The sequence below is a fragment of the Zophobas morio genome, unplaced genomic scaffold (genome assembly GCF_036711695.1).
Source record: "Zophobas morio isolate AGI-343-1 ecotype UQ-CSIRO unplaced genomic scaffold, CSIRO_AGI_Zmor_V1 ptg000005l, whole genome shotgun sequence".
Classification (NCBI taxonomy): Eukaryota; Metazoa; Arthropoda; class Insecta; order Coleoptera; family Tenebrionidae; genus Zophobas; species Zophobas morio.
The window spans coordinates 17,815,724-17,830,129 of record NW_026972110.1 but is presented as its reverse complement, the minus strand read 5'-3'; the positions used below and the strand labels follow the sequence as shown (position 1 = coordinate 17,830,129).

The 14,406-nt window shown below is 35.6% G+C and overlaps 1 protein-coding gene and 3 non-coding genes across 4 annotated transcripts in view; all 4 read right to left on the bottom strand.

Moving 5' to 3' along the window:
• Nucleotides 1–493: 493 nt before the first annotated feature.
• Nucleotides 494–14,406, bottom strand: part of LOC135122914 (uncharacterized) — an 80,206-nt gene continuing 66,293 nt past the window's right edge. Inside the window, exons 3-5 of the mRNA XM_064047432.1 lie at nucleotides 5,198–5,454; nucleotides 1,439–1,757; nucleotides 494–1,384 (exon numbers count right to left, since the gene is read on the bottom strand). Coding sequence (XP_063903502.1) covers nucleotides 1,109–1,384; nucleotides 1,439–1,757; nucleotides 5,198–5,454 — 852 coding nt within the window. The 3' untranslated portion in view covers nucleotides 494–1,108. The remainder of the gene's footprint in view (nucleotides 1,385–1,438; nucleotides 1,758–5,197; nucleotides 5,455–14,406) is intronic.
• Nucleotides 5,517–5,588, bottom strand: Trnae-cuc (transfer RNA glutamic acid (anticodon CUC)). Its single transcript has one exon. It is a non-coding gene; the product is annotated as a tRNA-Glu (tRNA).
• On the bottom strand, nucleotides 5,668–5,739 carry Trnae-cuc (transfer RNA glutamic acid (anticodon CUC)). Its single transcript has one exon. It is a non-coding gene; the product is annotated as a tRNA-Glu (tRNA).
• Nucleotides 7,558–7,629, bottom strand: Trnae-uuc (transfer RNA glutamic acid (anticodon UUC)). The gene has a single exon. It is a non-coding gene; the product is annotated as a tRNA-Glu (tRNA).

The window sequence follows — 14,406 nt, the reverse complement described above, 5'->3', positions numbered from 1 at the left end:
GGGACCCAAATGTAGAGTTTTTTCTCTCATTGTTATTGTTCATGCGAATGTTTACCTGCAATACCGGATTTTCGCAGCCGTGGATCAGGCTGTCTAAAAATATTTCGAATAAGAGTCCATTATAAACAATTATTACACTGGAAAGAGATGCACATTTAATTATGCATTATATTATTTCCACGAATTTTTTATTCACCTTTTTCACGTTCGCCTTTGACGTACACCGCGTTACCTACCACCACTAAATTAAAATGTGGCTTAGTAAGCTGTGAGATTTAATAATAAAAGCCTGACAATTACCGTCAAATAGCTAAGAATAATTTATATAGTTTTTCCAACATCGAAATTAATGTAAGTACTAATCTCCACCACAGAATTTATGACGTCACTTTAAAAAAATTTTAATAAAACGTTTACCCGGCAATATAGAATAAAATTCAGTTTCCTTATTTTAATACTATTTAAAAAAAACACTGATACTTTTATTGTTGTTTATTAAGGTCACACACTGTAATATACACGTATATTTACAAAATGGATCTTTGGTATAATTATATACACACATTGCACAGTTAGTTACAAAAAATACACTTTCGAAGTTATACCTAATCTTTGGATAACACGTCAGACATAAATACAGTTAAATTACTTAAGATTACTTCAATAATTTTATCGTATAATTAGAGAGAGACAGAAAACGTTGCATTTATATATCTACACATTACGTCGAATTCGTAACACTGACTACTATTTACTAGACCACATTTACAAAATGGAAACTTTAAAATACGATCCCACACTTTAGTGAAAAGTAACAAAATAAGAAATTTTATACCATAAAACTACTAATTGTCATATACAATAATAACAAGAATACGCCGCAGTACATACAAAAAGTGCTTTTAGGTACGACAGTCACAATATTGTAGGATACAACAAGAAAACAAAGATCATTTTTAACAAAACAAGACATTCCGCGCGTTAGTGCAATACATTCAAGCTTTCTACAAATCTTTGGTTACACATCATTTAGGCTGCTCTATCACATCCAAAAACGAACTAGATGTCACACGTACTATTTACAGGAACAACAAAAACAATTTAATGGTTAAATATAAAAATAATTCTCGTAGTCTGCATAAGAACTGTTTCCGTTCTTCGTCGACAGCTGCGAACTGCTACCAAAAACCTTCAACTCAGTACTCTTGCTCTTGCTGCCAACACAGTCTTTACTCGACCTCAACAACGCGGTCTTCGTCTTGGGCTCTTCCTTGGAACTGGCCGGAATGAGGGAGTTCTGGGACTTGGAGATTTGCGTTAGCTGGGTGGCCGATTGGTAGAGCCTGGACTGGGGTAGCGGCGGCAAGTCGGACACCCAGAAAATCTAGAAATGGGGTAAGTTAGAATAATGTTGACATATCATCACGAAGAGAATTACTTTTCGTCTTGAAAGCGGCAAATAGTCGGGGTTTCTTCTGACTAGGAAATGACACTTCTGGGAGGGCAACCAGGTTTGTTGCACCTGCAAGGGCCTGTCGTCCGGATGTAATTTTCTTTGTTGTTCCTTATCGGTGTTGACCTCGTACAAAGAAAACTGCTCCACGCGTTCTTTGCTGTTGTAGCAGTTCAAGAGGAGGGAGATGAGTTCGTCCACGGTGGTGCGGGCGCTGATTAGGAGACTCTTGTATTGAGAGTTGCTGTTAAGGACGGAGTCGTGCACTTTTACTAAGCCGCCCCTCCTTGTTTGAAGAGAAAATCTGAAAATAAAAACATTGCGTGATTTGAAACGTAGATTTCATGGATATTGACTCAAAACGATGTTAATTTGTTATACTGGGATTCGATTATTTAAGACAGTAGCTATAGAAAATTTATCACCCTTTAAAGACTAAACTGATCATTGCTTTTGGTGAACATCAACAATATTGGTTAATGGACATCGCCATTTTACAGCCTTCACAAACAAGGAGCTGAAAGCTAAACGATTTAGTCTGAAATATGTTAGAAACGTTAAAAAAAAAAGAAACATTAATTAACTGAACCAATTAATATTGAGGATGATGTAAACAAGAAGTTTATGAGACAAGTAAACTCATGTTTCCAACACTGCATTGCCTTCGAAGGCAATGGTGGAACTGATCAGTTCCACCATTCCATGCAAGAATTGTAAAACTGGCAATGTTAATCGTCACAATTAAAAAATGAGGTATTTGAAGTAGTTTTATCAATAGAAACAGATAAATTAAATATTTTATCAAACATGTAGGTAGAATTAATATTAATATTAATATTATGATTTATTTTATTTTAAGCAATCCACTATCACGAACTTTATTACTTAACAACGGTTGGAAGATTTAATTCTTAGAAAAAAACGCCTTTCGGGTCTCGAAAAATCATTGGACGCCGTTTCGTGTCGATCTGTATGTTCTTAGATTTTTAGATAGTTTTACGAAGACTCCGCTATAAAAAAGCTTCTGAACTCACAGTCGTAAATGCACTATGACTATATCTTTAGCAGAACTTTACACATCCTGAAAGTAAGTATGTACTGTTTTCAATAAATATACAGGGTGAGTCAGTAAGTGTGCGGTTCTCGATATCTCCTTATCAATAATTATTATTAGAGATGAAAAAATCAAATTAAAGTTGTACGATTCATGAAGCATCATGCATTACAATTATTTTTAATTATACAGAGTGTTTTATTGTTGAACGATAGCACACAGTTTACTTTATTTTTTAATCGAATCCATCGGGCGACTGGCAGCTTTCATATTTTTATTTTATCGATGTGTCATGACCCCAGGGGGAGTACGTTTCTTTCCGTCTGTCTGTCTGTCGTCTGTCCGGAATTTTATTAGTTAATTCCGAAACTACTGGACCTATTGTTCTCAAATTTCGTATGTATATTAGGAATGTCATGTAGATGGTAAAACACTAACCAAAATTTTCAAATCACCCCTACCCCATCTACAACGTGATAACATCCACTCAAAATTTTTCACAGTAATTAAGGTTTAAATTTTATAAAATAACATGCCCCTGTACCTATTCTTTATAAATCCGCTCTCAGAGTTTTTTCCTATCATGAGCTTGACAATAAGGTCACTTCAGAGTTCTAGACCAAAAATAAGCAATACATAAGGCGTTGGAATGCTAAACAGTGGCGGGGTATGGGTGATTAATGTATGATACTTTAATGAATTTAGAAAAACAGGCTCTACAAGAATCTCTAAAAAATATAGGGTGTCGAAACAAATTTATAGAACGTCATTAACTTTCTTATATGGTTACTGGTACTTTACTGATTTATATTTATTTCAATCTATAAGAGGTTATTAAAAATAAAAATTCGCAAAATCATTTTTTTTTACAAGTACCTGTTAAGATAAGACTGATTTTAGCAAATAACCTACGCTCTACGAAGAGAAAGGGTGGGTGGGCGGGGCTAGTAACTGCTAAGATTAGACTGATTTTGGCAAATGAGTTAACCTTCTAAGAAAAGAGAGGGCGGATGGGTGGGGCTAGTACCTGTTAAGATATGACTGATTTCTCTATGAAAAAAAGGGTGGGTGGATGGAGGTAGTAGCTGCTAAAATAAGACCGATTTTGGCAAATGACATACCATCCAAGAAAAGAAAGGGTAGGTGGGCGGGGCGAGTACCTGCTAAGATTAGACTGATTTTGGCAAATGAGATAATCCTCTAAGAAAAGAGAGGACGGGTGGGTGGGGCTAGTACCTGATAAGATAAGACTGATTTTACCAAATAACGTATCCTCTTAAAAATTTAATTACATTATTATAAGAAAAGAAACTAGAGGCTCCTAAGCAGTTTCAAATTCTTTGCAAACAGGAATGTTTGTGAAAACCTCAAGATTGTTTCAAATTAAAAAAAAAAAGATGGGGTTCCAAAATTAACTCAAAAACAGGTCAGGTCACAATTTTCGAAAAATAGAACACCAAAGTCTCCCAAAATCCTTTTAAATAATTTACAAAAAAACTCTCTATGGGCTCCCAAAATAATACACCATGGGTACCCAAATACAGCGGCACTAAAGACTTTTCCAGATTCGTAAAAAATAAAACACTAAAAGCTCACAAGATTTTTTTAAGTTCATCCAGCAACAAAACACCAGTGTACCGGAGAGTTAATCGGCCATTTTCGAGAGACCCGGTATATTTTTGCATATTCTTATTAGCCCGTCCCTAGGCTTTATATCCATTGTTTATCTTCGAAATTTCGATACGAGTTCGCCACGTCATTCCGATTTCCTTGATTTTTTTGGTAATACAAGGATCCAAAATCACAAGAATAATATTTTTAAGATCTATGTTACAATATTCTATTTTACTTTGTTGTGGTAACAACTAAATCAAATTTTAATATACAGAGTGTTTATAAAAAATGATAAAATGATATTTCAGTTTCTTCAAATAACACACTCTGTATTTTATTACTGCATTTTATTTTATACTTGAATTTCTTAATAAGAAAAAAATTAATAAACACTCTGTATATTAAGATTCAATTTTGGCCAATATTTTTCAGTTTTAAGTGTCAAAAAAATCAGAGTTTCTAAAAATTAAATTTGAACATGCATTTGGAAAAATCTAAAATTTTTAATTTAAGTACCATTACTATCGAGTGTTTAAATAAAAATCTGGTCAAGAGTGTTTACGAGTATGTCGCCAGATTTTGTTTTTTCGTATGTCGGTTCTGAAATGAATTTTGAAAGCTGTCATCCGCTTGTCACATCGACTGTTGTGAATTAATAACATTTAAACTGTGTTTGACATCGAAATGACAACTGTCTCGAACACGATGACAAATACTACGACATACGGGAGAGAATATGCCTTCATAAACCATATCGAAATTACGCCAAAACAATTTTCAGCAGATCTACATGTTTTAAGGTGACCGAAAATTGGTATCTCACAATGCAGTGTTAATTATTCATTCGGGGTGACTATTACTGATTCTTAATTATTGGCGACAACGCTAATTGTTCCCAGTTGTCAATTCCGACATGAGCACATCATTTAACAAACGTGTTGAAAAGATGGCAGTTACTGATTTGGTGCCATAAATGTCAATCTGACAATCAGGTATGCCATCATAAAATTTTAAATAAGTCACCAACCTGACAAAAAATCACAAACATCAACAGTCACTCGGTATTACCAACTTACTTGGAATCGCCCCGGGGGTGGCAGCTCTGCAGCACCGCTGGTCGAGCTTCCTCATCCAGAGCCAGATGTGTCCGAACTCCCGCCTTACGAACAGTAACTTCCATGCTGAGATAAAAAAGCTTCGGATCCCTATGTTTCATTTTATATTTGCCTAGAAGTGTGCCAACCACTTCCTTACACGTGGTTTGGAAGGTGATACTGAGGGTTTTGTATTCGATGTCGGGTCGTAAACACTTCGCATAAACTTTTATGGTAGTCTGTAAAAAAGAGAACAAGGAGATAAATAAAACAGTGGCGTATTATTGAAAAAAAAAAAGTGTTCCGGTACCGGGAATCGAACCCGAGCCTCCTGGGTGAGAGCCAGGTATCCTAGCCACTAGACCATACCGGAGATGTTAGGACAGGAGGCTAGTGAATCACTAACGGCTCAACACAAGTTTAGAATTGGTAGAAAAACTAAAAAAAAAATATTCCGGTACCGGGAATCGAACCCGAGCCTCCTGGGTGAGAGCCAGGTATCCTAGCCACTAGACCATACCGGAGATGTTGGTTGTATATGCAAGCACAAGAATTGTGGCTGATACGTTGTATCACTAATATTGATAACAGAAAAAAATCTATATTTTAATACAGACAGATAATTTTCTTTCAAACCACAAGTGATTGCTTAAGTTGGGTTATTTATTTTTAACATGCTTTGTGTTACAAGTATCAAGAGTAATTGCGGCTGATTAATCATAATATAGGCGATTATTCACAACCTACGACTATTATTATTCATTATCTAAAAACCTGCTACACCGTTAATTACACACTGTAATTTTAATACAGTAGCACTTTCATACGATATTTAGTTGGCTAAAGCCATTGTATACGAAAAATATACCTCACATAATTTATAAATATATGTATAATTGTTAATATAAAAAACAACAAAACACGAATAACATTGTTTGCATAATTTAATAATTAAAAGAAATATTAAATATTATTACCATGATTTAAATATGTAGAAAACTTTCTGTTAATGCTTCGGAACAAGAATTCTTGTTCCTCAACCAGTTTTGAATTTTTCGTAATATTAAAACCCTCTTAAACACCTACAGGGTGATTACTGATTAGTGATTATAATGGTAGGTTTTTTGTAGTCGCTAATTATGTTTTTAAACACTCCTTGAAACTCAATCTTACATCTTTAGTAAAACGGAGAAACATTTTAAACTGTACGTAACAAAGCTCATTAAGGCCACCAGAGCACGAGCAAGAAAATTGCTGACCTTGCGAAAATCCATTAGAGGAAGAGTTCTGTACATTGCTGAACGTGTCAAAATTGCAAAGTTTGTGTACCACCAGTCTATCATTTATCACAAATTTGTAGTGGTGTGTTTTAACATTTTCGGAATTCTTTCAATACCATTACATAATGATGTAAGTATACGGAATGAACATATATTTGAACTCACAGGTCGTTATGCACATACCGCACGTTTGAAACGTAATTAAATGATCATTTACACATTCGAAAGCACTTGACAGAAACAGTCTATAAGAAAATAACGACGGCAATTACAATAATTATGCTGAAGAGTTCTAACAAACATATGACACAGAAACCAAAATGCATAAGTAAATATGCGGGCACTTTAAATATTCACGTATCACCAGATACGTTTGATATAATTATTGCAAACATGTTTATTAGAGCAGACTTAATGACTGAAAGAAATGTTGATAGGCTTACATAACATGTGCCTACACAGAGCAGGGAATTTAACCGGAGGCGTACTCGGAACAATATGTGAGAAAAACGTCACCTATTTATGTACAATGTGCTTTCGAATTTGGCCATATTCGCCCGCAACTACACACCTGCTTAAAGCGGCAAGCTCAAGGTCGACGAAATTATTGGCCACACGTGAAAGTGCGGATAATGTGGTGTAGTTTGTAACACTTGCAAAAACAATGTCTGTGTTGGGTATTGCGATCTTTTCAGTTTCAATATTCTGCTACATTAAACTGTATTTTTTTTTTTACTTAACCGACATGTTGCAAATAACTGGTATTGTTATTAATTACTTAAGGAAGCAGACTAATAAGAATCTAAATAATTAGATGGCCACGATCAACTGAGTCGAAACGTGACTGCATGATTTCTACTCTCCGTTTCCATAGTGGAGTTTTCTTCTCATTAGAAATAGCTGTTTGAAACTATTGAACCGATTACTCTCAAATTTACATACACATTAAGATTATCGTAAAAATGGTAAAACAGTAATCAAAATTTATTGATTCCTCAAAAAATTGAAGATATTGATCGATGTACCTATTTTCTGAAGGTTCACGACGTTATCTAAAAAAAGTTCCGATACCGGGAATCGAACCCGAGCCTCCTGGGTGAAAGCCAGGTATCCTAGCCACTAGACCATATCGGATGTTCGTTAACTGACAACCGAAAAAATAGCAGCGTTTTAGTTCGATAATTATATGTTCTACAATTAAATTAAATAAATAATAATAAAAATAATAAACTACAGTAATTAATAAAAGCACCATTTGAGTTAATATATAATCAGCTGCTTTCAAAACTCAAACATTTAAAACCACTTTCATTCTTCGTACTATGTAATTATCTAAATATTAAACGCGTATTGATAACTTCAACCTTCTAATTACAACTATTCCACCAATCACGTTAATTATTACAATTTGCCATTAATTTTATGCGCAACTCACATGAATATTCGCTGCCGGCACTATATCCACAACGCACTTTTGATATTGAGCCACTGTGTACATTTTTCAAAGTCAACACTTCCACACTATGCGTGTGGTGGATGTCACAACAGGCTCACACCCGATCTGGAATTAGATTAAATCGACACCTTTAACGTCGCGGTGCTGAGCGTCTTCCGGTTGTCGACTCAAAAAAAGCCTATAGTTCGTTCCTAAGTATGATAAATGACATTATGGTTCATATTTTACGTTCGGAGAGTGGCGGCAGACCGCAACAAACACTCGAGATAAATCACCGAAATAAAACCCCAAAACGAAGAAAAAACGGAGCAAAACGTGTGCAATGAAAATGATAAATTTGACGAAAATTGCCAAAAGATAATTCGGTGATGACGGGATTACTTGGACGATGTGATAGATGCGAGGATTTTACTAATATGTGGTAATTTATAGGCGACAATGCTGTGTGTGTAAATAATAATTTGACAGGTACAAAGTGCCTAGGCAGGACGCCATAATCACGTGGGTTTGTGGACCTTATAAATTGGCTGTGCCATCTATAATAGGTTTTTTGGTGGAGGAATAATTGGTTAAAGCAGCATTCTTTTGCCAATTTGGATTTTAACAAGCGCCATCTCGTTAACGGAACCATACTCCAACTGAAACCATACATCAAATTCTGGTACATAAAAATTCTTGTCCACATTTCGGACATAAACTGAGCTATCACGCGACATCAAATGGACATTCGTGTCACATCACAATTATTCAAATATTTATCTCTCAAAAACCGCAAGCCGCCGTAAAATTATTAAGGAGTTCAAGAAACCTAATGGTATTATAATTGACCTTGTAAATGGGACATTTTTCCATGAACACTCCCGACAGACTACACGTAATCTGCCGTAATTCTATCGAGCCCGTTACATTTGCTTTAATTACACACTGTCTAGTACTAGTCCAGAGATATATCCTCATTACTTGGGGGGGAATTACAGGCGTCGTCTGCATTGCTGCCAATCTTCGCAACGTAATTAACTCCATAATTACTTAATACCGCATAAATCCGTGCGAAAATGTTACGTCTAAAAGCAACCGCAAAAATGCAACAATTTTATTGTAATTTAATCCCGGACAAAGCTGGGGCACGTTTTACACCCAAGCAAATCGGATGTTAGCAGGGTTTGATCGTTAAGAGGGTAAATTGTACCTTGTAATTCGACACCAGCGCCGGAAATAGACATTTGTGTGGTGAGCACGTGCACTATGGGCACACCTGATAGCACACGCGGTCGTATTGTTTAAGGAGTTAAATGATCCTGCCAGGATACGGTAAGTGCCCTTATAGGGAAATTTAATCGAAGGATAGAATTCGCGGCGATGTGTAAATAGTCGTAAAAAGATGGAGCTATGGATGTCAAACATGTGTACGGATGTTATATGGCAGGGGGCTTGTAGCCCCCCTCTTACTTTAATTTATTTACATATTTACATGTGTGTATTATATTTCATTAATGTTATGTTTCTTGTGTGAAGCACTTTGTTGTTGCTTGTAAATGGCTTTTATGTTTTCTATTGTGGTTTTGTTCCGGGTCATCATGTCAGAGATGAGATAATCGATGTCGGCTTTGGGATTTTCAATCCAATGGAAAAATGATGGCGGACAAAAATTTATATGACAGCGAGCAATAAATATTTTTGGTTTGTGGGGACTTGTAGCGGCACCACGAGGGACCAGTAGGATTAAAAATATTCATTACAAAAAAATAAAATAAACACACATTTTTAAATGAACATTTTCAGTATTGTTGATTTTACCGTATAAGCAAATTATGGTACGAAGATTTTCTTAGTTGTCAGATGTCTAATTGGCACAAGAACATTAAAAAACGCTCAAATTCAAACTACAAATCTGTTTTCTAGTGAAATTTTGGTAGTCGAATTGTGCTTGTGATTTCCGAGGATTTTAAATCTTGAAGTCCTCTGAAATTTCGAAAAGGAAACGATTTGTTTTAGTTTCATTGTTCTGATATCTCCAGATTTAGAATATATGGTGATATAATCTTAAAAAAAAGTTGGTTATGGCATGTTTTATCACATTTTCCAATGTGTCAAATACCCTATGAATAAAAAAACGTCGAGAAAATAATACACTTTGAGCGGGAAATCAGTTTCGTTGTCAATGTTCTTTCAGAATTTCTTCGTTTTTTTATAATCACAAATATTGCTATAATTTCGTAGACAACAAAGTTGTTTGTTACTTCTGGTGGTCGCATAAAAAAAAAACTGCTTTTAAAATTTGTGTTCTTTTATTTTGGATGATTCTAGGTAAAGAATTTGAAGTTTTATACGCGAATTTTTAGTGTTAATACCTGCCCGTGGATACCAAATTCGATTTTTTTCCATTCTATGAGATTTCCGGGTTAGAAAATTGAACTGCCTCTAACAATATAGCGTTAAAAAATAAATTTTAACAATAAGTTTCACTGTAATTCCAACACATGATCGAGTTAGTTTAACATCACATTTGGGATTTCTTTGTGGTGTACTAGCATTCTCCATTTCTTCCCATTCACTGTGCTTTCGTCTCTTCCTTTCACTGTTTCTTCATCTCTAGGTTTCTTCATCTCGTAGTTTCTTCCTTGTCTTCTGGTTGTTTTTGCTCCCGCTGTCTATCACCGGTTTTCCTTCTCGTTGTTTTTCGTATCACCGCTTTTCCTCTCGCGGTTTATCTTCTATTTTGTTTTTTCTGACGCTATTCTTCTTACTATATTTACTCTCGCGTTTTGACGCTATATTTCCTCTTGCAGTTGGTTTCTCCACGGATTCTCCCATTTTTCGACCCTCGCTTCTTTCTTATCTCCTTTTTACCCACCACTATCTAACCCCATCAACTCTGTCGTGTTTCTTTTCATTCCTAAATCTCTCTCTATCTCTCTCTATCTCGTTCTGTCTTGATTCTCTCATTGTGGTTTCTCTCTGTCTATAATTCTCTTCTCCTTTCCATCTGCATTTTTCTTTTGCATTATCTGCTTCAGATTCTTTGTTACTGGTTCTTCCATATATTCAGCTTCTTCTGCCTCTTTCTCCTATTCCACTCTCATTATGCTTTCATTTCGCTCTTTTGCAGTTTCTTCATATTTTGGTTTCTTTCTCTCCTAGTTTCTTCTTTTGGCTCACTTCTGGTCTCTTTCCGCTGTGTCTTCTATCACCGTTTTTCCTTTCATCCTTTGTCTTCTCGTTGTTTTTCCTGATGCTATTCTTCTTACTATTTTTCCTCTCACGTTGTGACGCCACTTTTCCTCTTGTCGTTGGTTTCTCCACGGATTCTCCCATTTTTCGACCATCTCTTCTCTCTTACCTCCTTTTTATCCATCACCATCTAACCCCCCCAACTCTGTCGTGCTTCTTTTCATTTCGAAATTTCTCTCTCTCACTCTCTATCTCGTTCTCTCTTGATTCCCTCATTGTGGTTTCTTTCTGTCTATAATTCTCTTCTCCTTTTCACCTGCAGTTTTCTTTTGTATTATCTACTTCAGATTCTTTGTTACTGGTTCTTCCATATATTCAGCTTCTTCTGCCTCTTTCTCCTATTCCACTCTCATTGTGCTTTCATTTCGCTCTTTTGCAGTTTCTTCATCTTATGTTTTCTTCCTCTCCTAGTTTCCTTTTCTTGCTGCTCTCTTCTGGTTATTTCTCCTCCCGCTGTTTCTTCTGTCACCGTTTTTCCTTTCAACCTTTGTCCCCTAGTTGTTTTCCCCTCGCCGGTTTTCTTTTTGTCGTTTTATCCCTTTCGGTATTTCCGTTCTCTTCTTGCTATTTTCCTCTCGCTCTTTCTCGCTGTTTTTTATCTTCCAGTTACTCCACGCTTTCTCTTATTTTCTGCCCCTCTGTTCTCTTTTGTCTCTCTCCTATCCCTCTCTCTATATCCCCCTCTCTGTGTCTCCCTTTCTCCATTTCTCTTATTTTCAGTCGCGCCCCTTTCCGCCCCGAAAATTAACTCTCTCCAACTCTTTTTTGTTCTGTCTTTATGCCCTAATTGGCGTCATCTTACTGTCTATAATTCCCTTCCCCTTTTTGTCTGCATTTTTCTCTTTGCATTGTCTGTCTCACACTCTTTTTCCTAGCTTTCCCTCCGTATATTCAGCTTCTGTTACTCACTCCTCATTGTCCCTTCGTCTTCTCCTTTTGCTGTTTCTTCATTTTGTGGTTTCTCCCTCTCGTAGTTTCCTCCTCTTACTGTTCAGGTTCAGGTTGTTTTTCCTCTCGCTCTTCTTTCTATTACCGTGTTTACTTTCACCCTTTTTCTCCTCGCCGATTTTTATTTTACCGTTTCACCCAGCGCAACATTTCCTCTCTGTTCTTGTTTTTTCCTCTCGTATTGTTAGAGTTCGACTACTTTCATGTTTTTTCGAGGTATTTTTAATAATCGTTTACAATTTAGATTTAAAATTAAAAGTACCACTGTAATTCGACAACTGATTTTTAAAGTGTTATTTGGGTAAATTTTTTCGCAAGTCTGTGTTTAAATTCCGTTCTGAATATTATTTTGATGATTTTGAACAAATAATTTTGATAATGTTGAAACAATTCGTAATTTTGGAAGCGATGGTACCGAAGTTATGTGTATTACCTGAATGAATTTAAATTCCAAATTTTGATCATTGATCTTCACTGCCTTTAAATTATTACCACCTTTACTCAAACCTAATTTTCTATTAGTTGCTTAAATTTACTTTAGTTTAGTTCTAAAATTATACTTTTTTTTTAATTTTGATTGTTAGACAATAATACATTTTTGTAAAAAATCTGTTAAATTTTCCAAATATAACGTATATATATATTACTGTTGTTTTCCTGTGATTATAATTTACAAATTTAAACTCTAAAAACAGTTTGATTGGCCCGTAAATTCATAACAAATAGTTTGCAATAAATTTTTAGTTTTATGAAATCAAGAGTGTCGACCAACTGGTTGTAAACATCGAAGTGATCGTTGATTTTTGCCGCTTCGTTGAAATCATGGTTATAATCAAATAATTAGATTGACGTTTCGTGTCGATTTATATATTTATAGCGAGCAGTGAAAATCGCTGGAAAAATGAGCGGCAAATCTGGACAAATTTACCACACCCAATGAAACAAATGACCTGGAAGTGTTCCATGAAAATTGAAAACGTGAGTTGAGAGAATAACTCTTCCATCCTGCGCTGTCCAAATTATGAATTTTCCTAGCTAAATTGTGAGTTTAATTTTTGTTTGTGTGAGCGAATTCTCCTTTGAAAAATTAATTATAATTTAGCCTTGTGAATTAAGTGCCCATTTCATTTAATGCCCAACAGATTTAAACGCCTGACGACATCATCATGAAATGGAAGCCGTTATAATTAGATAAAATATGTCTCTCAAGTGTCTTACGAGCCTCGCGACTAACGGTTATTGTTATTACCGTCAAAAAAAAGGCACAACGTCTGTGATGAAAATTCACAGTCAACTCATTGATAAAAACACAATAATGCTTCACGATAAAAGGTTGAGTTCAGCGACAATTATATCAATTTCACTTAAAAAGCCATAACTTCGCCATAAACTCATCTAAATTTATCGTCTCGCACTTTTGACGCCGAGACATAAAACTTCACTCTATTTCGAAACGGTAATGAAAAACTACACATTTTCAAAAATAAATACTTTTTACGCTTTGCGACGTTTCCTTTTTAATAGCCGCTGTTATTCCTTATGCAGCCATAAATTTGATAATGACGTTTATTTAACGTAGCAGAGCAAATAAATAATATAGTAGTAAAATTTGAGGACAGATGGGCGGCGGCACCTAAAAGGCCCCCTTCCTTTTAATACATAGTTGCAGCATAGATTCCGTTGAAATCAACCCTTTTATTTTTGGTGCGGCGAATTCGGCGGCTCTAATATTCAAAGACGTGTGTTTTACGTCTGGAACGAGGCGCATTTAACACGGGATGAAAGGGGACACCAGGTCGCCCTACTCTTCCAACAAAAACACTACCTTACTGCATCCTGTCTTGCGTTTAAACCTGAGCAGCTGTCTTCGGCGAAATGTTTTACAGGCGGCTTAATAGGAGTTTATAAACATCGTACAACAGGTTAGAGTAAATTAATCTGGATATGTTACGAACCTCATTTCTAAAGAGCGGATTCTATGTATACCTGTGAAAAGCGTTTTATTTGAGCAGCATTTTTAAACATTCATTTCGATCATTTTTTCCGAGACTAAATTTTCAGAAGAACCACTTTATTAAAACCAGAAGGTAAACATCTGCATTACCAGTACTCCCTGATCCTCTGCGGTACTCATCCCGATTAAAATTAATTGCAAACCATAATCATTACCCAGCAGGTTTCCGCCAATTAATAAATCAAAGATAAACAGGTAGTGGGTGGTAACGTTCGATGATGCCAGAATGCAAATTCAAGAAAGTACCGTCTACGGTGCCATG